The following is a 27034-nucleotide window of genomic DNA, read 5'->3' as shown; positions in this document are numbered from 1 at the left end:
GAATACACAAGACATGTCACTCATATACTTTTGAATGGGGAAAAGTGTAACTGTCAATATGGCGACTAAAGCCCCACCTTCTAGTACAGGAGCCAATCAGCGATCGATATAGAATGACAATTCTCAGACTTGACGTGAGTTTCTGCAGATTTTGTGTGATACGAACATTTAGAAAAGAAACCAAAGAGACAGTCATTTAATTTTATTGGTTATTCATAATATGGAATTTAATCGTAAGCTTGGCAAGTAGTTTTGGAGAGTTTGATGTTTCCCCATTCAAACAGAATACCCGAACATACTGCCCAAGAGGTGTTTCAAAGATGACCGCCAAGTGAAATGACTTGCCTTAAAGGGACTTTGGTAAAACATATGCTTGATAGGTTGGCGGTTCATTATGCTGTGGCGACCCCTGATGAATAAAGTGATTATGCCAAATGAAAATGAATGAATGAATAAGAGGGGAGGTCAGAATCACAGTTTAGCTGCAAATAATATTCATTTTCTTTTCGGCTTAGTCCCTTCATTAATCAGTGGTCGCCACAGCGGAATGAACCGCCAACTTATCCAGCATGTGTTTTACACAGTGGATGCCCTTCCATACGCAACACATCACTGGGAAACACCCATACACACTCACTCTCACACATACACTACAGTCAATTTAGCTTACCCAAATCCCCGATAGCGCATGTGTTTGGACTGTGGGAGAAACCGGAGGAAACCCACGCCAATACACGGAGAACATGCAAATTCCACACAGAAACGCCAACTGACCCAGCCGAGGCTTGAACCAGCACTTCTTGCTGTGAGGCGATCGTGCCACCCGCTGCAAATAATAATAAAAATAAATAGATAATGACTTTGGTCCTTTTTCATGCCCTAAAAGACAACGTATCCTGGGAAATACAACGATTAAATAATAAATAAATAAAATATTTCTAAAAAAGTGTTTTAGTTGGATCCAGATTATATAAAATGACATGAAATTATATATATTTTTGCTTATTATTTTCCCCTCATGCCTTTTTAAAGGTTAAGAATGACATCATTATGAAAGAAATATAAGTATCTTTCTACACAGTAGCTATAATGTATGGAAAATTATAGACTTTTAATAGACGACAACAAGGATTTGGCAAACTATGCAGTTACTCATTCATTCGTTCATTTTCCTTCGGCTAAGTACCTTTATTCTTTAGGAGTCGCCACAACAGAATGAACTGCCAACTTATCTAGCATGTGTTACACTGCGGAGCGGATGCCCTTCCAGCCGCAACCCAGTACTAGGAAACACTCATACACACTCATTCACACACAAACACTACTGACAATTTAGCTTACCCAATTGCCTTATGGCACATGTGTTTAGACTGTGGGGGAAACCGGAGCACCCAGATGATACCCACGCCAACACGGGGAGAACATGCAAACTCCACACAAAAATGACAACTGACCCAGCCGAAACTCGAACCAGTGACATTCTTGCTGTGAGGCCACAGTGCTAACCACTGAGCCACCATGTCACCAAGTAATCATGTGTGTCATATCTGTAAGTAATCACTGAAACAAGTGTACACAATTGTAAAAAAAAAAAAAAAGTGTATACAATTGTTTACCTCAAACAATGGACGTATTTCACGGCAATAATAGTTATACGAACTTAAAAAAATTATAATTAAACCGAAGTAGGCGCGATTTTACAGTGACGTCACAAGTCACGCGGCAGAAAGGGCGCAAAGATTGTACCACTTTTCAAGAGACGGGGGTTTTCATCAAAATACATTTTATCTTATGTACTTTGTACCTTTGTTTTTAGCACCTAACTGTTGTCAGACGTGGGATAAAACACTGTTTATGTATTTTCACTGCTATATTTCGCTCGCTGCTAGTGCTAAATGAACGAACTCTGTCTAGGCATTCCCGCTAAGTAGACGATACTATCCAGTGTCAGGTCAAGGTTCATAAGAGCTGCAGTGCGTGTTTCGCTCGTGCCGGGTTTTTAATTTCTTTATTTTGGAATAGGTGGTCATTTCATTTTATTTCCCTCCGAACGATGGCCTCAGGTAACAATATGTAACGCAAAGCAGCCCATATGGCGCAGTAATAGTTATGTATTTGTTTTCTGTGCAAGTTGGTGAGCATTTAAGAGAACAATTGCCTGTTCGCGGTTAGCATTAGCAGCTAAACTGTTGGTGCCTTTTTATTTGTCTTTGTCTAAAGACATAAACATATTACTTAATATAGTCAAATATATGTTATTTGTTTTATGTAGATCTGTATAGTTTAATTAAAAGGGAGGCTAATGGGACAGTATAAAGTTAAATATTCGGTATGCTCGTTTAACTTTAGCCGTTATGCTCGCCGTGTGGCGTGGTGAAATTGTTAGCGTAACGTTAGCATTTAGCTAATGACTATTAAAAGCAATGAATGGATGTTTTATATAAACTCATTTGCCATATATGAAAAGTGGCCACGGCTTTTTTTTTACTCATATTTGATCTTATTTTTTGTTTATTTATTTATTATGTTATTGTTTTTAGATTCAGGCTACGGGCACCCTGGCTCTCAACAAAGGTAAGTGAAGATATCTGCTGGGTCTTAACGCAAAAACAGAATTTTAGGCATTTAAAAAGTCTGAAATTTGAATGAAATATCGTATTGTAGGTCTTAAATCTTGTTTTTAACGGGTCATAATTTTCCATTGGTAATGCTACACAAGCTGGTCGACACGCACGCAATGACCAACAATCCATCTCAGTAACTTTTTATTTAAAAATGTCGTTTTAACACTGTTTACCATAATGGTTTAATAATTTTCCTTACAATAACATTTGTTTAGAAGTTCTCCATGTATTTACTGCTGAGGACAATGGACTGGACAGACTGTTGCATTTAGTTTACAATAGTTTTTATTAAAGTTAAAACTTTTGTCTTTTTTTGTTGAAAAACAATTTACAACTACAGTTTGCTTGTTTTAACACCATTTAAAATATTTTCCTAAGAAATATCTCATTAAAATTTTATAAAATTATTGTATTATTACTTGAATCTAATTTTTAAATGTTTTTTTTTCGCACATTCATTCAGTGACAACTTGACATGCTCGCTTTTTTTTACTACCATGGTACCTTGAATATTTGGTAAAATTACATGTAAGTGTGACTTGTACATAACATTAGCATTGTTTAATAGATTGTAAACAATGCTGCACTTTAAAAGTCATTGGCTGCTAATATGATTTCCCTATTTAGAATTAGCAGTTAATACTATAATATTAAGGAGAAAGTCTGAATGTGTGAATATAAACTTCATGTAATAAGTTGTTGTTGTTTTTTTTAAGGGCAAATAAAAGTATATTTCATCTGGGCCATTTAAAAAAAACTCCTTTGCAATTAGCCCTGTATGAGCCTAAAATTTCATTCATAATAGTCTTAAATTTAACTTGGGGAAACCTGCAGAAACCCTGGATATACATATGTTGCTGCAAGAAAATGCTTTGTTCCTCAAATTTTTACGCATTAAGTGGATTGAACATAATTAAGTTATCTGAAAGAAAAACCTAAGAATTGTTTTAATTTAAAAAGTAGTTTTAAACAAGCAGCAAGTATAAATAAAGGCTTGTCGGTTTCTAAAGTTACTGAGGTAAAGTTGGTTTATATTTGCACATTCATACTTGGGCATTCAATAAAAGTCAAACAGAATTTTAAAATGTAATCCAGATTTATTTTAATGATGTTTAGGCTTGGGCCGGTATAAGATACTGATGGTATGATAACCTTGCATAAAAACATCACTGTTTCATGGTATTGTGATGACTGCTCTAAAATAAGTTCTTTTTAAATGTCTTAGTAAAAAAAATATATGTATTTTTTTCCCCCATTGAACATATTTAATTTTCCGAAACATTTTATAATATTTAGGAGCAGTAAACATGTCAGGATGATTTAAATAAATCATCAACTTCTGCTGTCTTTATTAGTTTTAAAGACAGATTTCTTTACAACACATGAAGAAAAACCTTTACATATACCTTGGGAATGGTTTAACAGAATTGTTTGTGGTTTTTTTTTTTTTTTTTTTTAAAAACCTTGACTTTTCTAAACCTCGGTAAACCTTGAAACCCATGCCTTATCGTCCCATGCCTATATGTATTGTTGCGACACGGTTCATGTATTGTTTACCACACTTTGAATATTTGGTCAGCAATCGCATGCAAGCCTAACTTCAAAACAACATTAACGCTATTTGACTAAAGAGTTTTGTACTTTGATAATCATTGGCTGATAAAATGATTTTCCTATCTTGGAATTTTCAAAGAATACTTCTTTTTTTTTTTTTTTTTTTTTTTCCTTCGGAAATTGTATTAAAGTAATAGTTCACACAAAAAAGAAAATTTGCATTTACTCTAACTTCCCTTTTAAGTTTCTTTCTTTTGAGCATAAAGGAAGATCTTTCGAAGAAAGCTGCACACCTGTATCCATAGTGTGTGTGTGTATGTGTGTGTATATATATATATATATATATATATATATATATATATATATATATATATATATATATATATATATATATATATATATATATATATATATATATATATAATTTTTTTTTTTTTTTTTTTTTTTTTTTTTTTTTTACTATGAAGGGAAAATAATTTTTGTTTGCTTCAGAATATTTTCTTTTGTGTTAAAAAGAAGAAACTCCTAAAGGTTTAAAACCACTTCAGGGTGAGCAAATAGTGAATACATTTTAATTAAGAAGGTGCGAAAGTCATCTTTACTTGGTTGTAGTGTATTACAGGATGTGTAATTTTCTTCCACTTTAATTGTACAGCTATGGCGGATATGGTGGATCGCAGGGTTATCAAGGTGGACAGGTAATGCTTTTTTTTATAATATAAAGACTTGTTAATCTGCATCTTTATAGATTTTGTAAATTAATGTTTTTTTGTTTTTGTTTTTTTACCCCTCCAGCAGGGATATGGACAGGGTAATGGAAGCGGAAGTTACACCGAACAGAGCTATGGTGGTTATGGGCAGTCTGGTGGTGGGTAGTCTGTAATTGTCTGTTCAGGGCTGCATGATATTGGAAAAATCTCACGAATATTTTATTCTGTTACTTGTATATTGTGATCTAAATATAACTTCACCAGATGACTAACGTCTCTATATGCAAAGAACTTATGATTTTTAGACTGATTGGCATGATTCTGCATTAGATTATTTAATTAAAAGCATAGATGAATTCAATAAAGAGAGCTACAATTTAAGCAAACAGCGTTTTAATGTTTTTTAAGTATAATATAGGGTATCTGTGATGTTTTAAAATGTCTTAAAGGCCTTAAATCAACTGAAACATTGTATGTCTTAAATCGTTTGTAACAGGTTTTAATTTCCCTTTATGTATAGCTACCCAATCTGGCCATTAACATTCATAGTCAACAATCCCAAGTGCTTTTCTTACAGTAACATTTGTTTAAAAGTTGTCCATTTATTCACTGCTGAGGATACTGACCTGACTTATGTTTTTATTGTATTAAATGTGTTATAATAATTTTTTGATAGGGCTAGTGAAAATCTTTTCCAACTTGTATAAGTCTAAAATATTATTCATAGGCTTCAAGTTAAAATTAAAACTTTAAAAGCACTAAAGAAAACTCTGTTACCATATTCAGCTACACTTACTGAATAAATAAAAAATAATTCAATAAAATAAATCAATATTAAAGTTACTATTGGTACAATTACTTATGCCTGAATGCTTTTAAATTCCTCAAAGTTACAGGCCTCAAATAATTAATTCTTGGCTTGCTTGTGGTGATTCTAGTGTGGAGTGCATCAGTGTTTAGGTAATTTATAAAAAACTAAACATAATTCTACTAAATTTCTATAATTACGCATGCCTGAAAGCTTTTAAAGTCTTCATAGAGTCACAGGCCTCAAAAACATGCAAATGATGCATTATAATACAGATTCAGCATTTCAAATCCTGCCCGTCATTATTGTGTATGATCACATTGTAATACTGATGCCGAAGCGATATATTGTGCAGCCCTAGTTCTGTCACTTGAGGGTGGGTGGTGTGTATAATTGTCTTTATCCTCTACAGGAGACAGTTATGGTCAGTCATCGCAGGGCTATTCCTCTGGTGGTTATGGCCAACAGCAGCAAGGCTCTGACAGTTATGGACAACAGGGTTCTGAATCCTCGTCTGGGTATGAGATCTGACTTGATGTTTAACCTCACATGCTACTTAAATCTCAGTGGTTGATGAAGCGGGATTGTTTGTACAAGTGTGTTTAATTATTGCAATAACAAAATAGTATTCACATCTAGACATGTTGAAATTATTATATATTATAGGCTTGTCATGATACTGGAATTTGCTACCAATTAATACTGAAATTATAAAAACAATTTCCCACGAACATTTAAACACATTCTTAAATGGTGCTGATTTGCCATTGGGTTCACATGCTCAACAGAAATGACAGTGATTGAACTGGAGCGTTTTAAAGCTATGATTCATCAGTGGATCGCTCGAATGTCCGCTTATAGACAAACCAGCTGATCGACATGACTTTGAAATGCTCCAGTGTCCCTGTATCTATGCTTACACTCAGTAAACAGTGGTGAGTTTGGTGAACTGATGACTTTTGTGGCCTATCGCAGTCCTTTTGAGCATGTGAACACAACGGCAAATCGGTGCTGTTTCAGAAAGTGGGAAATGGATGTTTTTATCTTCAGTATTAATTAGTACTGAATTCCAGTACTGTGACAACTCTATTATATTGTGGTGATGAACATGCAGGATATTGTGGGCTCTTGAAAATGGTCAATTTAACTTTGCACGCTTTTTAAGAATATTCACATCGTGTTTGCAGTGCTATTCACAACAGCAGCCAAATGCTTGGAGACTTCAATGGCTTAATTGGTTACATTGGTTATTGTACTTGTGCAGTAATGCCAGAGTTAATTTAACTGAACTCAGGAATGCAGGGTCTTAAAGCGGTAGGTTGTCCAGAAATGAAAATTCTGTTGTCATTTGTTTCAAAGCTGTGTGACTTTCTTCTGTTCAACACAAACAAAGATATTTTGAAGAAAGCTAAAAGCCTGTAACCATTGACTTCCATAGATGCAAATACTTTGGAAGTCAGTGGTTACAGTTTTTCAGCGTCCTTAAAAATATATTTTTTGTTCAACAGAATATAGAAACAAAGATTTGGAGCCGCATGAGTGTGAATACATTTTTGGTTGAGCTATCGCTTTAACCTCTGATATGAAAACATACTATTTAGGCCTTTTATGAAGTCTTATGTTCTGTCTTAATACAGTTATGGGGATAAATCCTATGGCCAGCAGCGCTCTTACGGACAGCAGTCTAGTGGTGGTGGTGGAGGAGCAGGGTATGGGCAGTCCAGTGGCTCATATGGGGGCTCTCAAGGTGGCTACGGGAGACGCAATGATGGTAATTATTTGCCGTTTTACTACTTGAGTCTAAAATAAGGTTAGATTATTTTTTATTTGTTGTTGTTTTTTTTTTTCCGTAATCAATTTAAACTGCTAGCATTTGTCAAGCATATTTGTTGTAATGGGGCTGGATAATATAGCAAAAATATCACAATGTCGTGTTTTATATCATTCGATATTAATGATTATTGAAGGTTTTTTACGGTCTATTTAGGAATTATTCAAAAAAAAAAAAATTGCCACTTTATTTTAGTCTTTCAATATTACAAAGGCAAATAGTTTTAAGAGTCAAAAACAAATATTTAAACAGAATATCGGATCTCCTTTATAATAAAATAAACGTGTTAGATTTTTTTAACTTGATAAAGGTTACAAAGTGTGCAACTAAAGGTAGATCAACATCTGTAAGGTGTGAATATTAATAATAATGAAATGGTAAACGTCAAACTCTGTAAACAAGACAAATTATGATCATCAAATCTGACCTTTCAAGCAAAGAAACCAGCTATCGTTATTCAAATATATACTGAACGTTAAAAATTGTGAAGTTGGATGACTATTAACCCCCCACATGTGCAAGTTGCTCCCAAATGCGCATTGCAAGTCGTAAGCCCTTAACTTATTGGCATTGCTTCCGCAGCTACATTTCAATAAAACTATAGTGCTTCATACCGAAACCACATGCCAATTTATTATTTTTATTTATTATTATTTTTGGTTTTAATCGAGATTGGTGGTCAATGGTATTCGGTCAATAAATATCGTTCCAGATTTTATCACCCAGCCCTATGTTGTATGTAGTTTACTACTAACTAGGAGTTGGACTGTTCACAAAATAGTTGGTTTGGTTTGTACCAAGTTGCTTTTGAATTTATTTTTATTTTTTGGATTTGCATATGAAAATGCTATTGTAACACTTAAACTCTATTTAACAATACCATACATCAGCATAAAATGCATAGCCTTGTCTACTATTTAAAGTATTCAAATAGGTTATTCTTAAGACAATTTAAAAAGCTGAAATGCGGCAGCCTGATCTTAGTAATAGTAACTTGTAGCGGTGTAACTCAGGGGTCACCAATCTCGGTCCTGGAGGGCCGGTGTCCATGCAGGGTTTAGCTCTAACTTGCCTCAACAGAGCTGCCTGGATATTTCAAGTTTACCTAGTAAGACCTTGATCAGCTTTGTTCAGGTGTGTTTGATTAGGGTTGGTTGATTTTAAATAAATAGTGTTTTTGGTCTGACGCATTCGCGTGCGTATGAGTGGAAGTGTATGGGGAGAAAAGTCCAGTGTGACCGCAGCTTAAATACCCAGATGATGCATTTATTCAGTCGTTAAGAATAAGTGTGTAATGTTGAGTGCTTCACACACTCAACGGCCACAGCTTTTTGTGTAACAGAAGGGGTCTGGCTACTGATGAGGGCAGAGCTATCAGTCACTGACATTAGATTATTTTGGATAAGGATTTCTCATTTCGGTTTATTTTACCAACTGACAACTGCAGCTCGTTATATTATATATCGAATATATACCGTTAACAGAATTTAAATATTATTTAATTAAAAAAGAAGCAATGTTTCAATTTTGACACATTAAATATTTAAAAATACTGATTTACTTTAACATGCGAACAGCATACGTAACAGAACATCTTCATGCACCTGCAGTGTTTCCGACAGCATAGAAAAAAAAGGATAAACTAAATAAAAATAATAAAATAACGCCTGCCCTAGATATTTCACTTAAATGACAAATTTAGATTACAAAACAAACACTTTTTTTTTTTCTTCCGACAAATAAAAATATCAGGCTATTAAATCAATCGCTCCACTGAAAATATGCATTTAATTAATGCTTCGTTATGTCACACAACCCCATTTAACATTTTAATAGAAGTCATTAGTTTAAATTGTCATAATGACTTATTTCCTCCGTCTCACTCGCGGTTCATGTGTGTGCGCTGTCAGTGCGTTTGAACCTTAGGGCTCGTTTGTTGACTTTTTGTAAAGTATAGGCTGCTATAGCAAATAACAGTTTAGTTGTTTACATATGATATTGCATAAATTTGCATACATGTTTTTATAAGCTATCAAAGCCTCAGTTTGGTCCGGAGTTATTGTTATGAAAAATTCAAGAAAATCATTGGATTTGTTTGATTCATAAATTATGTAGGATATTTTAAAAACTTATATTATTTGATTATATAAGAACTATAAATAACAAATTTTCCAAATGGAAAAGGGGCTGGTTTGTTGGTTGGACACCAAATCGTCAATAGCCTGTTTGTTGAGTTTAAAACGCGGCTTCAGGCAGCACAGAGGCCATCAGCGCGTTACCATCCCAGAAGTTAACAAATATTTGTTGCACCTCAGGGGCCGATCCCGCTTTTCTGTTCCAAAAATGTGAGGCGCACTGCGCTGCCTTATGTTGACAAGAAAAAAAACAAAAAAAAAAAGCTTAGTGATCTTAGCTTAGTGAAATTTTATTTTTTATTTTTTTTGTCACTATAGGAAACGACTGAATAAGCTGGTCTATTGTGCGCGAGTGTTGTGGTCCATGTTATAATTGTAATATATAATAACATTGTGACATTCATGGTTTGTAAAGTAATACAGCTCTGGATAACTTGAAACTGTGACCACAAGTCTCTCCTCCATCATTAAAAGTTATCTGTCATCCTGACAACATAAACACTGCAGGCACATCAACAGAAACCCTGCAGTGCTTTCATTTGGTTGAAGAATGAAAAAGACGCAACTGACTTAACGCGTTTTTCCACTCAGGCTTGAGTCTAATTTCAACCGTGAGCACACAACAGCATAACGTGAGGCGTGCTTAAGCAGCGCGCAAACACTCTCGGCCTTTAGTAAACCATTCAAAAATGCCCTGCTCAACGCAAAAAGCGTGTTCGCTGTAAATATATTAAAATATGTAAAATAGTATTAACTGAAAAAAATTAAAATCGTTTAACTGATACCATTAATCGGTTACAAACGCACCATTTCTAATAACGGTTAATCTGTTATTTTGAGCATCCCTATTTTGAATAAAGCAAAATACATCCGCATAATTGATTTATGCAGCCACTATGTGGTAGTTCATTTGGTCATTTCGTGAATTTGGCAACTATTAAATGTCATGTGGGAAACAGTTTGCTTTTCTGGTTAGTAAGAAAAATGTTAGTATTCCAATTGGGATGACACTACATTCAGATACTATGCTGTTGAGTGTGCAACTTTTACAAATGGACACATAAATCATCCCATTCTTCAAGACCATTCACACCATTTTTTTTTTTATGTTATTAAACTAATTTCTTAAATCTTCAGGGGAAAGTCGCAGATTTGGAGATGATGGAGGCTCTGACCGGTCTGAGGGTTACAGGGGCCGAGGGCGTGGAGGTTATGACCGCGGAGGCTATGACAGAGGTGGCCGCGGAGGCCCACCCTCCGGTATGGGGTAAGTCTGCCCACCCTTGAAGGTATTATATCACACTAATGAACAAGCAAAATAAAGTGCATAGGCTTGAAGGCGTTAAAGCTATGATTTTAACCGAAGGTAATGTATTAGCTTTTGAAAGGTTATACTCTTTATAGAGCCCCATCTGTTTCTGTGAAGTGACACTCAACCCAATTGAATTTTAGGCTTGTTGTTTTACAGTAGCTCCCTTCTCTCCTAATGGGGACTATTTTATTGTGTATTAAATTGCATTACATTTATAAATGGGACGAATCCATCTAAAATTTTACAATTAATTTTTTTTTAATCCAAAGGAAACCTTTTAGATTTTTATCTTATGTATTATCGATATTTATGTATTTTACCTTGTGTATTATTTATTGCTGTTGATTACTTTTAGTTGTTAGAATATTTTTATAATTATAGAAAATTGGTATTTATAAAACGTGGTAATATTGATCTATTTTTATTTTTTGCCATGACACAGCCATAGAAGCTGAAATGGCAATAAAATTTAAAACTCTCTCTCTCCCTATAAATGGGACGTAATACAGCTAGGACTGCACGATATTGGAGAAATCTGAAATTGCGATTATTTTTATTGAATTTTTTTTTTTTTTTTTTTTTCCTCTCGGTGACATTGCGATTTATGAATAGTTTCCCAAGATAATACCACTATTTGAGGGGTTTCTGGTGAGACTGACAGTATTCAGGTACAGAAATTGAATCACAATGCAAAAAATCCTTTTTGTAGTTCGTTTCTAGTCCAAATATCTAAAGATTCTTAAATGTAGTAAAAATTGTTTTTGATATTTGGACTAGAAACAAGACAAAAATAGTTTTAAACAATTCTGTTGCTCCTGGGGTCCGTTCTTCATACCTCGCTTAAATGATCCAAGGTGATTTGACAGATCCTGGATCCGTTAATCTTGATAACTGATCTCTGGCTAATTTGGCTCTTCAATCAAGTTCGTGAGTCAGATTAAAATGTCTGGATGAACTGGTCTGAGATCGCTGCGTGTATTGTGAATGACCGATCTATCCATCCTTGAAATCATGATCATCAGTGCAACTGATTGGCTGACGGAACAGCAGTGTAATGACATCATCTGATTAATATTCAATTATCCATGTGAGCAATTACATTAACATTCATAGTAAACGGTTTGTTAAATATGATGCGCAATTCAAGTTTCTCCAAAAAAATTGGTAATGGTGTCTGAATTTTTTTTTGCGACGCATCTAATCACCGCCATATTAGCTGTCTAAACGTGTGCATGACTGCGTAAATGATTCCTTTCCCTAAAAAAACGAGAATATTTGTCATGTCTATTGTACACATTGTACTAAAGGTGGGTCAGTACCTTAAAACCGTACACGTTTGTATCTGAAAAGTCCGTATTAATGTTAAGAAAAATATCATCAGCATTTGGTACATTCAGTATTACCTTTGCTTGATGAGACCCAATCCTATTCCTGTTTATATGAAATAAACTGCTGCTTCCAAGCAGGTTTGAGCTACTAGACCCGTGGCTGTGACAACTCTTGGATGAGTTTTAAAGAACGAAACAAACAATTCTGGATCGTGTCAAATCATCAATAACCTAATCCAGCTAATTTAGTAATCCAAGTACGAAGAACAGACTCTAGGTCAACTAGAATTCACGCTCAAAATTGCATATCCGGCGCTGTACTGTTGTGCACATTGCGAAATCGATGCTGAAACGATATATTGTGCAGCCCTAGTTCCAGCTCAAAATGCACTAATGAAAATGAGATCTGTCACATTATGGACATTTGCCCTCATGGTTTTATGTGCATTAGTCAGTGAGATCCCTTCAGTCTTTGACTTCACTTTAGGAGAGCCTTTGCTCATTTATATGCGTTTCTCAGAGCTAAATTTAGTGGTTGTAATACCATGATTTAAATCCTGATCTAAAATCAGTGCTACAACATGTCATCCAACAGATGTTGTGTTTTACCTGGATGCATTCTTTTTAAAGCTCATTTCTTCTGGACGTTTTTCTCAATCATTGTTCTTCCCGCTTCTCTTTGGGAGTGTTCACATTTGGAAAGCTAAGCTACAAGGAGCAATTCTCAGTCACTCCACATGAATCGGTGTCTGTACAGTGTTGTTTCTTTTTTGTGTTAACTGGTCTACATTTTATACTACAGGTGTCAAAGTGAGTGAAATTAAAGTTGGACCTCATAATGGACCTCACTCATTATGGAAGGAAAGGGTGCGCTCGTCTACACGAGTGCGTCAACAGTTAGCTTCAATTGATGCTAATCTAAAGAGGGAGCAGGGAGGTTGTTCTCCATTGCTCTTCTCTGGTTTTAGTTGCATCGGTCTCAATTCAGAGTGCACACTCAATCTCAATCTTAAACCCAAAATTCTAATTTGACTATCGGTTTCAATCTGAAATGATTCATGCACATTGGGCCAGTCATCTTTAACCCAGCTGTCAATGGGAGCTGATTTCTCCTCTGTAGTAAACCATGGCAGGAATACTGATAAAGAGGGGAGCATTGCTCTCCCAGGTTTCAACAAAGGAAAGCCATCATATCTTCAATTTTTTCCTCTGCAGTGGTGGTGACCGTGGTGGCTACAAAAATTACGGTGGTAAGTGACGAGCATCAGAACTGTCTCAGTGGGGGAAAGGAAGTAAATACAGAAAGATTTAGCTGAACAAATGAACTCTTGAGCCACCATTTCTTTACTTTTTATGTCAACCCAAAGGAACATCACCTTATTGTTTTTATTACTGTTCTCTCTGGTAGTGCTTTTGTGAGCTAAACTGCTCTTTTAATGAAAAAGGTGCTGTTGCATGAGGAAATGTAGCTTTAGATGCCAGTGTTCGGGATGCCAGCTGCACATGGGGAAGAAGAAACATGACATTAGATCAATACTTGGATTTATTATTTTGATAGACTCTCAGTTTGTGTTGGTGTACAGAGGTGCTGGAAATGCTGCAGCATTTTTGGACGCTCTGGTGAAATAGCTAAATGTTTCATTTTAATAGAAAAAAGGTTGTGTCTGCATAGCAAAACAGCTTTATTTATTATTCATAGACTTTAGTAATTAGGGGCTCATGACTTTGTAATGTTTCTTTCTCAAGTTCTTACGTTGTTTTTTTTCCTTTCATGTCTTGTTCTTTTTAGGACCCAAAGACTACGGCCAAAAGGATGACGGTAAGCATTGAGGGACTTCATTAGAGTATTTGATAGTAGGGATGCAACGATTATAGCGTTTTGGTTGTATGATTATAGTCTGAGGAATAATTATGATTGTTTATTCATTTCAAAATAAAAAAAATTAGGAGATCACAAACTCAAAAGTTTTTATTTACTGCTGCTCTGTAACCAATTAGTACAGCAAAAAATAATACAAACCATTAGGGCTACACGATTCATTGAAAAAAGATCATGATCTCGATTCGACCCCCCCCACACACACACACACACACGCACATGCACGCACACTATCTTAAATCAGCATCTCTACGATTCAGCCAATTATATTTTCATGTTTAGAAGCATAAAGGCTGTTGCCCAAGTCTTTACACTGTTTATTAAATGTTGCTACGTGGACCTCTCCAGATGTTAAGTGTCACATACTGTTTTTATAAGGTATAATTCACCCAAAATATGGAACTTCTGTCATAATGTAATGTATTCGCGGCCGTGAAATGAGACGTGAGCTGATGCACTGTTTGTTTACTAAGAGGATGTGTGCGTGCCCATCAATATGTACTTTAGTGGACTGAAGCTGCATAGGCTGTGAATAACAAGTTATAAAGTTGTAACGTTCAGTTTGTTGCAGAGAGCAATCATTCGGGAGCCGCATGGGAAGTATGATTTGCATGAACTTTTTTTTTTTTTTTTTTTTTAAACTCTCAGTGACTGCAGCCATGACATGAGTCGCGAGTGAAAGTGAAACCAAAACCATGCACCTCATTTACATGATATCGCATTGTAAAGTTATGATTGACAAGCATTTAAATATATATATTTTTTTGCCTTCATAGTGAACACTGTGTTGTGCATTACGTGTGACCGTATCATTATAACTACTATAGCCTACGTAATGCAAGAGGCAATCTGAGAATGACAAATGTCTCATTTTGCAGTGAAAAAAATGGTCTAATGTTGTCAATGACAGATTGCAAGCATGTCTCAAACACAATAATTCAACATCAGAATATAATCATTCATAATTCTAATGTCATCACTTTACTGTGAATTAACAATCAGGACAAATTTAAAGTCAAGTCCACCATTCAAAGTCTATACAAAATTTGTCATTTTTACCAACAGTAAAACTACACATAGGTCTAATATTATCGTTTTACCATATGTTTGAGAATTAACAATAATAATAGCCTGCTCATATTAACCTTTATATCTACAGAATCGTGAGAAAATCGTTGTCTTAAGCAAAAATTAAGTGATTCTCATTTTAGCCAGAATCGTGCAGCCCCACAAACAATAGTCTATTTATATTTGGACTCGAAAATAAGGGGGAAATGTCGTCATTTAAACATCAGTATTTTCACACTGAAAATAATTGACAGAACAATGAATAAACTGTATTTGTCTAATGCAAATCTGAGCGACTTATTAGCTAAGTATTTTCCATTTAAAGAGAATAAAGGTAGTCAAAGGCAGCTGAACTTCTGTCTGAAAGGCACTTTTGATCGGCTATATTACAAAATAGTTTGGTATTTTCAAGGATTTTTTTTTTTCTTCTCCCCTTTCTCTTGAATAGGGAATGTTTATTTCATACATGGTATGAAGCTGATCAGTCAGTTCTTTTTCACGTGACCTACGGCATTCAACTAGGTGCACCCAGAAAGCGTGAACGTGTTGTGTTGCTGCCAATATACTCATGCAACCCACATTATTGGAAATAACGAACTTGCGTGTGTGAAAGACAGGATATGTGAACGGCCTTTGTTAATATTTTCAGCTGTAGTTAAAATCAGCCTTTAATTCAGTGTGTACAGCCACTGTGTACAAGCACAGAACATTTAAACTAGCACACAGTTGGCGTAACTTTGTTGCAGCAGTTTTGTTCTGTGCGGAATCGTGGTGTTAAGAAGCCTTTACGATTATTTAACTGTGACTAATTAAAGCGTGGTTAATAGTGAAATTGGTTTATTGTTGCATCCCTATTTGATAACTTTGCAATATCCGAGTGTGCAATAGTCACATTGCAGGATCTGCCATGGCAAGTTGGGATTTATAAGTAACCAGACATTAGTTCACAACATGGTGGCATTTCAGATTTTAACCTTGGGAGTGAGTTGATTTGCATTTGTTTTTAGAGCCTGTGACTTTAGCATCTCAAGCTAATTTAATGCATTTGTGCACAATCAAACATTTGTACCTTTTTTATATTTAAATATTTATTGTACATTTTATATAATTATCAATGAAAAGGACAGTGTTATTCTACTATAGTGATAATTGAATCTTTTTTTTTTTTTTTTTTCTTCTGAAAAGTCCCAAATCACTGTTTAATTAGTGTATTTGCTCTGTTATTGTTAGCTTTGCTTGTCATTTAAGTTGTGTTATGCACATATGGTCACCTATGAAGTCCTAATGAATCTAAAATTATGAATTCTTTACAAAGCGAGTATTAAAATCATCTTTTGAAATTGTATTATCGCAATATTGATCACAGTAAGTGAAAATATTGCAATGTCAGTTTTCCAATATTGTGCAGCCCTAGTAGGCTTTAAACACATCTGTTTAGCTGTGCCTTTACAGAATGAGCACTGCTACGTCTGACAGATCTCACTGTCTGTCCTTTAAAACGTTGTTTTAATGTTTTTTATCCTTTTTTTAATTTTTTGTTTTGTATCTTTTTCTTATGTAAAGCACTTTTCATACACATTGGTAATTCAATGTGCTATATAAATATTAATATGCCTAGTATTTGATCCTCATTTCAGAAATCATGACTTGAATTTGTATTTGTTCTCCTATTTGTAGATGGCGATCAGGATAACTCGGACAATAATACCATCTTTGTCCAGGGTCTTGGGGAGGATGTCAATGCTCAGGAAGTGGGCGACTATTTCAAACAAATCGGGATCATAAAGGCAAGTTCACTCATCCAGAAAACTTTAATTTACACCAGGTAGTGCTACATAATTTTAATAAACAGTCTGTCAAGCTGCTCTTTTCATAAACCTTTTATAAAACGCATGCAGTAGTAGTAGTGGTGGTGGTGGTGGTAGTAGTGTTTTACTGCCAGTAGTACGATCACTGGTGTCATTCCCTACCACTGATTGGGTTTGTTGGGTCAGTGTTTTGTATCTATATTATTTGCATTTATTTATTTATTTATTTATTTATTTACAATAATAATATGCTTTCTACTGTTATGCATGTGTATATATAATTTTTTTGTTTTTGTCAAAGGGCTTGACTCATCCTGGAGGGCCGCAACTCTGCACAGTTTTGCTCCAACCTAAAATCAAACGCAGCTGATCCAAATAATGATGTTCGTGACTCTTTTGAACACCTAGTAGTTGGATCAGCTGTGATTGATGGGATTGGAGCGAAACTGCAGAGCTGTGGTCCACCAGGAATTGAGTTTGAGACCTACGATTTATGTACTGACCTTTTATTTATTTTTTAAATCTCCTCTTATTTTTTTCTCTCTCCATTTTGCAATGTGTACCTCTTTGCATTAACATAAGTTTTAAAAAAATCAAGAAAACTGCATTTTTATAGAATGTGAATGTTTGAAGTACCATTAAACAAGATTTTTATGATGAAAACCCTTTGGATGTTTTTATAAAGATGGCACCAGGATGAATGAAGTTATTTATAAAATATTAAATCAATCACATTTAAATTCAGTTTTTGTGAAACTTTAATTTACATATTTCTGTGTGTATCATCATTTATTGAAATATAAAGTTGTGTAATGTTTTTGTATATATTGATCTAGGTATAAGCTGTTAATGTGGCAATAAATAATCTCTTAAACAGGTCAACAAGAAGACTGGCAAACCTATGATCAATCTGTACTCTGATAAAGCCACCGGACGCCTGAAGGGTGAAGCCACGGTCTCGTTTGATGACCCACCCTCGGCCAAAGCAGCCATTGATTGGTTTGATGGTACGAAAAATAACCATGTAGACCTTTCCCACTTTAATAGCATTCATTAATTTTGTTATGTTTCTTGGGGATGTAGGGAAAGAGTTTAATGGTAGACCCATCAAGGTGTCATTTGCCACCAGAAGGGCTGAGTTTACCCAGAGAGGAGGAGGAAGTGGAGGCGGCGGCCGAGGGGGTCGTGGTGGTATGTTTGCAAATCTGACCTTTGCTTTTTTTTTAACCCTTCTGTTGACAGGGTCATTTTTAACCAGCGAGCAGTTTTAACAACAGAAAAAAAACCTATTCTTTTTAATACAAATTTAGATTTCTGATATTTGAGAAGTCTCCGCAGCTCCTACGCTGTATCAAATCACCTACTTGTTTACGGTCAATGTGCATGCCTCCCATAAGTTATTATATATTACATATTACATCGCAAATAAGCCTGTCACTAAGTTTTGTTGTGCGATGGGTGGTCACAGAAATTGTTGCAATGAGGCAGATTATTATTAAGCCATCGATTATATAATAATTGTATAACAGCATAATGCAAATAGCCGTAAATGGTTTAGCATGCATCTCATTCTTAAGGTTATTTAGATTCTATAATTTGATATTAAAGTAAATGTCCTATTTATTTTATATGTATGCATATGTATAGATATGCACGCACACAAACACACGATTTAAATGTCCTCTGAGTAAATGCACACTTATAAACTTTGACACAAGTGAGCTGGAATGTCAGTGTCGTTGTAAAATAGCTTTAATGTTATTTGTAAATTAGATATTGCGATGGCAAAAATGTGAGGTTCTCAAGTATCTTGTTATTGTGACAGGCCTAATTGTAAAAAAAGAATATTAACTGTATTCATACACAGAAAAAGTACTATAGCTGTCGAATAGAGTTAATTAGAAATTTAATATTAGTTTGTCTTTTTATAAAGGTTTTCGAGGCAGAGGTGGTGGTGGTGGTGGTGGCGGCGGCTTTGGTGGAGGTCCATCATTTGATGTCCGGGGCGGAGACTGGCCTTGTCCTAACAGGTTTGAACTTTAGACATTCAGCAATAAGTATACTCTCATATAATAGTCCAGATTTATTTACTCAGATCCCTCTTGCAGTTCTTGTGGCAACATGAATTTCGCCAGACGATATGAATGCAACCGGTGTGGCACACCGAAACCAGAAGGGGACAGTTTTGGTGGTGGCGGCGGTAGTGGTAAGTGTAATGAAACATCAGACTAATTGAGGCTTTTCCCCACCCCAAGCAAATATTTTCCTCAAGGATAAAATGTTGCTTTCATAATATTTTAATAAATAGAAGCTGATGATCATTTTGATTTGTGATAAAACGGGTGTAGTTTTAGCATGGATGGAGGGTAAGTTGTTTTTTTTTCCCAGATCGTGGCAGCCGTGGTGGATATGGAGGAGATCACGGGGACCGTGGTGGCTACAGAGGAGGAAGAGGCGGTGGATTTAGAGGAGGAGATCGTGGAGGCGGAGGATACAAAATGGGTGGAAGGTAATGAAACGCTTCAGCCACACCATATTTGAGGTCGGAATTATTAGCTCTCTGCTTCCTTTTTTATTTATTTATTTATTTTTAATTTATTTTTTATATTGTTTCACTCATTTCTGTTTAGTTTCAATAACACAAAGGCCTAATTAGGGTAAAGTTAGGGTAATTAGGCAAGTCATTGTATAACAGTGGTTTGTTCTGGAGACAATCCAAAACTAATATTGCTTAAGGGGGCGAATAATATTAAAATATATTTAATATTATAACCTTAAAATGGCTTAAAACCATTAAAAACTGCCTTTATTCTAGCCGAAATAAAAGAAATAAGACTTAAGACTTTCTGAGAGATTTTCCTTGCTCCTGTTCAAGTAAGTTTAAACAATTTGGGGACAGAAAACATAACTTTTGCCACCTTTAACCAATTTTAATAGTTTATTTATACATTTATTCTGTTTTCATCTGTGCTTTTGTTTTGTGGATCTTTTATACAGATTTGCTCATAAAAAAAACCCATCTCAATGTAAAATTAATTAGATCCAAAATCATCTTGTGAAGTTTGTATTCATTTAGGTTTTTGCTTTAAGATCCCGCATACGCAGTATTGTTCCACCAATTGGTACCGCACTCGATACTTTTGACAACAGTAGTGTGCATTAAACACATTGACGTCGCTTTTTTTTTTTTTTTTTTGGCTGACTCTTGTGTCCTGCTTGTTTAAGGGGAGACCACAGAGAGGAGAGACGCGGCCGGCCATACTGAAGACCTGTTTTGATGCCATTCCAGACCTTTATTGCGGGGTGGGGGTACAGGGGGTTCGGGGAGAGGTTTGTGTCCGCATACCTTTCTGTTGCATGAGTGTCCTGCATATACTGTCTGAACGGAGCCGTTTTTCCCATACATGTTCAATCTACTGTGAGGAGGATGATGATGGTCTGAGCTGCAGCTTTGAAAATCTTCAGTCCTATAAGGAGTTTCCAAAACCTGGTGACAGATCAGCTTTAAAGGATGATTTTGCTCTTGTATGATGGGGAAATTGGGCCAGATGTTATTTTTGTTACTTTTTAATTTCCTAACTGTTCAATCCGGCGTTTAGTGTGTGTGATGGATTTGTGAAATGCTTATGATTTTGTAAAAATCAATCAACACAAACTGTTTTACTTGTTTCTTTTTGTTTTTTTCCCCTTTTGCAAAAAATATTAAACACCCTTTTGATCTTAGTGTGCTAGTTTCCGTCTTGTACTGATTTTAAAGCCATGCTTTATAGCAGTGCCTAAAAACGTTACTAGAGGAACACTGGCTCTGCACATTTTGATGTCGGATCATCAGCCAGGGTTCATACAGTCATGGAAAAGTCATGAAATTTTGACAAGTTTTGGAAAAACAAAAAAAAACACAAGGTTTTTAAAAGTCATTGAAATTACATTTACATTAGTCATTTGGCAGAGATTTTTGTCCAAAGCGACTTTAAGTAGCGGTCAAACAAACGGCGCTGTGAAAAGGAGTGGGTTTAAACTATATGATCAGACATTAATAAAAGTGAGCAGTTGCTCCATATTTTAAGTTTCCTATTAAGTTATCTTCTATTGGTCTAACTGATGTGATTTGGCAGGTAAGAATTCACCAAGCTTGAACTTTTGAATGCAGTGAAATGCAAAATTTGTCGCACATGCTTTCATTTCTGGTCTGCCGCATTCGCATGCTTATAAATAGAAGTCTGTAGAGAGAAAAGTGCAGTGTGATCATGGTTTTACAATAGCAGTAGTGTTACCCACGATTACTAGTTTAATATACTATTAACATAATCTAAAATTAGATTGACAAATTTCTGTTTACTGGAAAGGAGGTTAAATGTTTTTACGTGTTGCTGTTTTATTAATTTTTTTTTCCTTCTCCCTTGGCCAAAAGATATAAAATAGATATAAAAATAAATTGAAACTGAGATTGCTGCGTGTTTTATATGTTGTCATTTAAATGTTCATTGCTTTTCTTATGATTTATCAGGTATATGTAGACATTACATGATACCCTAGATTTCGAAAGTTGATATGAAAGTCCTGGAAAAATCATGGAATTTATGTAGTAAAAGGTGCATGAACCCTGATCATTAGCAAAGACTGAAATGGGTGTGATGGGCAAAGTAGTCATCTAAAACACGCAGTGCTGGTGGTCCTCCAGGAACTTGGTTTAAAAACCTGCTTGTACAGTACACGGCAACATTAATCTGCAAAACAACTTTTTTGTGTGTGTGTGTGTGTGTAATGCCAGTGAAATGTTACACTCCTTCATTAAACATTTATTAATCATATTTTAGTAACCGAACATCTTTAAAAATAGAAAGATAATTAAAATAAAGCAAAATATTGGAAGAAAATTACAAACAACTAAATTTTGGTAGTTCTATACAGGTTTTTTTTTTGTTGTAATAAAATTATCACCTTTTTACCTAATATGTAAATTTGGGTGTGCTAATTTGACTATTAGCATGCATTATTTTGTTAGATAAGCTCCAGGCTTCAGTACTGACTAATGTATATGCACATACTCACTGGCCACTTAGTAGGTACTTTTGCCTTTAGAACTGTCTTAATCCGTCGTGGCAGAGATTCAACAAGGTACTGGAAATATTCCTCAGAGATTTTGCTCCATATTGACATGATAGCATCATGCAGTTGCTGCAGATTTGTTGGCTGCACATCCATTATGTGAATCTCTCGTTCCACCACATCCCAAAGGTGCTCTATTGCATTGAGATCTGGTGACTGGCCTCCTTGATGCTCAATTGGTACTAATGGGCCCAAAGTGTGCCAAGAAAATGTCCCCCACATCATTGCACCACCACCAGCCTGAACCATTGACAAGGCAGGATGGATCCATGCTTTCATGTTGTTGATGCCAAATTTTGACCCGATCGTCCGAATGTGGCAGCAGAAATGGAGACTCATCAGACCAGGCAACGTTTCTCCAATCTTCTATTGTCCAGTTTTGGTGAGCCTGTGTGAATTGTAGCCTCAGTTTCCTGTTCTTAGCTGACAGGAGTGGCACCCGCCTCAAGGTTGGATGTGTTGTGTGTTCAGAGATGCTCTTCTGCAGACCTCGGTTGTATCGAGTGCTTATTTGAGTTACTATTGCCTTTCTATCAGCTGGAACCAGTCTGGCCATTCTCCTCTGACCTCTAGCATCAACAAGGCATTTGCGCCCACAGAACTGCCTCTCACTGGATATTTCCTCATTGTTGGACCATTCTCTGTAAACCCTAGAGATGGTTGTGCGTGAAAGTCCCAGTAGATCAACAGTTTCTGAAATGCTCAGAGCAGCACGTCTGGCAACAACAACCATGCCACGTTCAAAGTCACTTAAATCCCCTTCCTTCCCCATTCTGATGCTCACTTTGACCTGCAGCAGATCGTCTTGACCATGTCTACATGCCTAAATGCATTGAGCTGCAGCCATTGGCGAGTTGAACAGGCAAAATTGTAAAGCTTCAAATAGAACATATTAATCTAAATGAGATTTGTGAACTCGTATGCTGAGCACTGTACATACTGAAGAGAAACACAAAACTACAGCTGACTTCAGTCACAGCCTTAAAATAAATAAATTTCATTTCATACACAAACAGTACCAGTAACAGTTTTACTTACTAACTTTTAGTTTAACTGTTTAACTGAGATGTCTACTGAAATCATAATTTTCATCACCACAGATGTGAGCGTTTGCTTTATAGGGCTCTGACTTTACTCCTCGTGTTAGTTTTTCTTTACATAACTGTGTTATGGCAAGCAAACTTTATCTGATAAACCAAAGGTGTCAATATTAGTCATTAGAATTAAATTAGTAGCCCAGTTGTAGCACCTATACTGTCACTTTTATGACTTAAAACCAGACAATTTCGAGTTTACATCGAACAATCCTGAGGAAAAGATGTGAGTGTAACGGTTAAAACGGTTTGTTTTTAAAATCCATTGGCGGGAACGGGCTCCCATATAGTGAAGCTATAAATCGTGTGTAAAATAAATGAGCCTCAGTTGACGCCCGTGCGTTTTGGAGGCGGAACGAACCAAAGAATTTATATTGGACGGTAAGTTACTCTCTTTCCTCACTGATGTCAGAGCCGTCCAGCTGTGCGTTACTCGCTGTATATATATTTATTTTTACATTTAATTGGATGTAACTTTTGATTTGCCACATTTCAGCATTTATAAATGTACAGTGAATGCGGTGATAAATGAAGATGTTTCTGCTGCTGCTGTGTGTTCAGACCTCTCACAGCTCCCCAATCTCCTCACCTGCTCAGGTAAGACCTCAGAGATACTGATAAAATAATGTATACATCTAACCGATAGCGTCTACGCAGGGATATTCTGGTTAATTAAATCAAAAACAACGCGCATAGTTTAGTCATACAAATGCATGCAAACATTTCTGAGACGTGTATTGTTCTGCCATGCCTTACAGCGATGGAAAGTGAGGCTGTTCTGTATTCAGAATAATTGCCTCAGCCATAAAATCCGCAGTCAATCCAAAAGGAGCCTTTTTTCATTGTGAGTGTACTGTAATTACACATTCCCCATTCATGTTTACGTTATTGACGTGTCCTGAATTTAGTGACATTTTGACAATAGCATAACTGAAATATCTGCTATACACTAAAGAAATGGTTAATTGGTTTTACACAATGTTTTTTTATTTGAGTAGTTGCAAATAATTTATATAGGGTGAATTTAAAGAATCAAATTTAGCTGAACATTACTCAATTTATTTTGTTTGTTTAAATTCAGCCCATATAAATTGCTTTCATCATTTATTATCTCACATTCTGTTGGTCAAAAATTCCAGCATCTTATATATGCAGTTCATATTCTGATATCTGGCAGAGATATTTTGACACGATATACAGATATAATTTGAAAATTGATTCATTTATTTCAATATTTTATTGATTTTTTAAAAATGAAGTACAGATGTTTGAGTTTTCTTTCTCGATCGTATTCCACAATTTAGTAACCGTTGTACTAATCAAACAACCCAATAATAAAAGTGCCCACTTAATATACAGAGCAACAGCATGAGCTTAACAAGTAAATATTTAGTAAACTAAATACATTTGTATTGACAAAACAGGTTAATAGTTAATGAAAACAACAACAAAAATTTAAATACACATACACACACATTGAATATATATATATATATATATATATATATATATATATATATATATATATATATATATATATATATAAATGTGTGTGTTTTATATAAATGTTTTCAATTTATATACATGTTATATGTTTTACAAAATATATGCAATCTTTAAAATAAGAAAACTTTATTATTTTATTTAATTGATCCACAATTCGTCATATAGTAGTATTTCTTCTTTCTGGGTGTTCATTTTAGTATTTCTTTCTTTAAATTCTACAGTAACTTAAACATATTTGGCCACACTTTATTATAATGTACAATTCACACTATTAACAAACCATTAACTAAGACGTTTAGCTCAATAAACTTCTAAATAGCTGCTTATTTATAGTCAGTAAGGTATTAGTTGGGTTTAGGTTTGGGTATTGGCTAGGACGAGGCATGTAAAATAAGATCATACTTTATAAGTGCTCATAAACAGTTCATATCCTAATAATAGGCAGGTAATAAATCAGAAGTTAATAGGATGAATTGTGACAAACTAAAGTGTTACCAGTAGTTTTAGTAACTCAGAAAGGTAGTTCAATAAAATCATTGATCTTCAATACTTTCTCACACAACAAAATAATCTTTAACATCAATTTCGATACAAGCACTACAGCAATAAGTATATTGTCTGATCGCTGTAGAATTATAAGGATTATTATTTATTTTGTTCACACTTTATTTTAATGTACAATTCATGCTATCAACAAAGCATTAACTAAGACTTTAGCTTAACAAATTACTGCTTTGCTGCTTATTAATAGTAAGGTATTAGTTAGGTTTGGGTATTGGCTAGGACTAGGGATGTAGAATAAGATCATACTTTATAAGTGCCAATAAACAGTTCGTATCTTAATAACGGCAGGTAATAAGCCAGTAGTTAATGCTGTGAATTGTTACTTAATCTAAAGTGTTATCATGTTATCTTCTAAAGCACACATCGCTACAGATCTTACTTCCTTCATCTCAGACGATGCTTATTTGGGTTTTGGTGTCTGTTGTGTCTGTGCTACATCTCAAATAATGCTTTATTTAGAGCGCAGACAATTAGCCATTATCCATGGGTAAATGCACTGATTTATCTGTGCTATCTTGTGCTGATATTTATTATTTATTGAATACCAGATGTAATGCTCTGATAGCAAACTATTGGAGTTGTTGTAAGAGTGTTGGAGTGTAACTTTAAAAGAACCGTATCAGCACATTAAGCAAAGTTATTTGAGAATAATATGAATTATGATGTACAGACAGTATGACAGGATGCATTTGTGTGCAGGGCTTTCTGGAGCAGTATGGATACCTGTATAAAGACAATGAAACTTACCGTACAGCTGAAGTCAAGACTGCTATCAGGTAAATCCTGTGACGTTTTAGCACTTATTGTGTCTTTTACTCTGTATTTCATTACAGTACAGTAAATGGAGAGACAGGAGTGCTAAAAGCCAAAGCTGACATCATCATAACTGCATCATTGCACTCTTAACCTGGTATACATATCATATAAAAATATCTTTATATATAAAATACAGTTGAAGTCAAAATTGTTTGCCCTCCTGTTTTATTCTTAAATATTTTCCTAATGATGTTGAACAGTTTCAGGAATTTTTCACAGTATTTCCTGCAGTATTTGTTCTTCTGGAGAAAGTCTTATTTGTTTTATTTCGGCTAGAATAAAAGCAGCTTTTAATTCTTTTAAAGCCATTTTAAGGTCAATATTATTAGCCCGCTTTAAGCAATATTAGTTTTGGATTGTCTCCAGAACAAACCACTGTTATACAATGACTTGCCTAATTACCCTAAATTTACCCTAATTAACCTAGTTAAGCCTTTAAATGTGACTGTAAGCAGAATACTAGTGTCTTGAAGAATATCTAGTCTAATATTATGTGCTGTCATCATGGCAAAGAGAAAAGAAATCAGTTATTAGAAAAGAGTTATAGTCATTTATAGTCAGAGTTTTCAGCTCTGGGTTTAATCTTTGGGCTCCAATCACTGCAGGGTTTTTCTGAGATAATTAGTCTACTGAAATGTGTTTATTCCATACAAAATATGAAGCTTTATCGGTCAGTTCATGTCACGTGACTTGCAGTGTGCTCATGGCACCCTAAAGATGTTTTTAAGTGGGTGCCGCTTGCACGTGTCGCTCCCAAATGGCACGCGCCTCCATTGGAAAAAAATGAAAAGATGCAATATGTGAACAGCCGTCATTTGTGATCTTTAGGAGTCGATCTTCTTGCACAAACATGCTGGATTCACCTTATTTGTTGACAAATGGGTGGCG

General features: G+C 35.2%; 2 protein-coding genes across 3 annotated transcripts in view; both read left to right on the top strand.

The window, feature by feature from the left end:
• The first annotated feature begins 1937 nt into the window (after positions 1-1937).
• Positions 1938-20780, top strand: taf15 (TAF15 RNA polymerase II, TATA box binding protein (TBP)-associated factor). Of its 2 annotated transcripts, none has more exons than XM_056473892.1 (16): positions 1938-2063; positions 2541-2574; positions 4834-4876; positions 4974-4989; positions 6109-6214; positions 7334-7467; positions 10800-10929; positions 13518-13552; positions 14092-14121; positions 16927-17036; positions 17935-18064; positions 18141-18248; positions 18991-19087; positions 19166-19263; positions 19446-19566; positions 20283-20780. In XM_056473892.1, exons 1-16 carry the CDS (start codon positions 2054-2056, stop codon positions 20320-20322), a joined length of 1242 nt encoding a protein of 413 aa, XP_056329867.1. In that variant the 5' UTR covers positions 1938-2053; the 3' UTR covers positions 20323-20780. The 2 variants fall into 2 exon arrangements, with proteins under 2 accessions (XP_056329867.1, XP_056329866.1); XM_056473891.1 differs by having other exon boundaries at positions 4974-5046.
• A 2893-nt stretch (positions 20781-23673) lies between these two features.
• The window catches only part of mmp28 (matrix metallopeptidase 28), a 19903-nt gene continuing 16542 nt past the window's right edge, over positions 23674-27034 (top strand). The window contains exons 1-2 of the mRNA XM_056473889.1: positions 23674-23857; positions 26030-26106. Coding sequence (XP_056329864.1) covers positions 23789-23857; positions 26030-26106 — 146 coding nt within the window. The 5' untranslated portion in view covers positions 23674-23788. The remainder of the gene's footprint in view (positions 23858-26029; positions 26107-27034) is intronic.

This window comes from Danio aesculapii, chromosome 15, assembly GCF_903798145.1.
Source record: "Danio aesculapii chromosome 15, fDanAes4.1, whole genome shotgun sequence".
NCBI classification, from domain to species: domain Eukaryota; kingdom Metazoa; phylum Chordata; class Actinopteri; order Cypriniformes; family Danionidae; genus Danio; species Danio aesculapii.
This window is presented reverse-complemented; position numbering and strand designations above follow the sequence as displayed.

Excerpts from the sequence above, each read along its gene's own strand:
- taf15 (XM_056473891.1), top strand. Across the intron at positions 2,575-4,833 it reads CACCCTGGCTCTCAACAAAG|CTATGGCGGATATGGTGGAT; the intron begins GTAAGTGAAGAT and ends TTAATTGTACAG. Across the intron at positions 6,215-7,333 it reads GGTTCTGAATCCTCGTCTGG|TTATGGGGATAAATCCTATG; the intron begins GTATGAGATCTG and ends GTCTTAATACAG.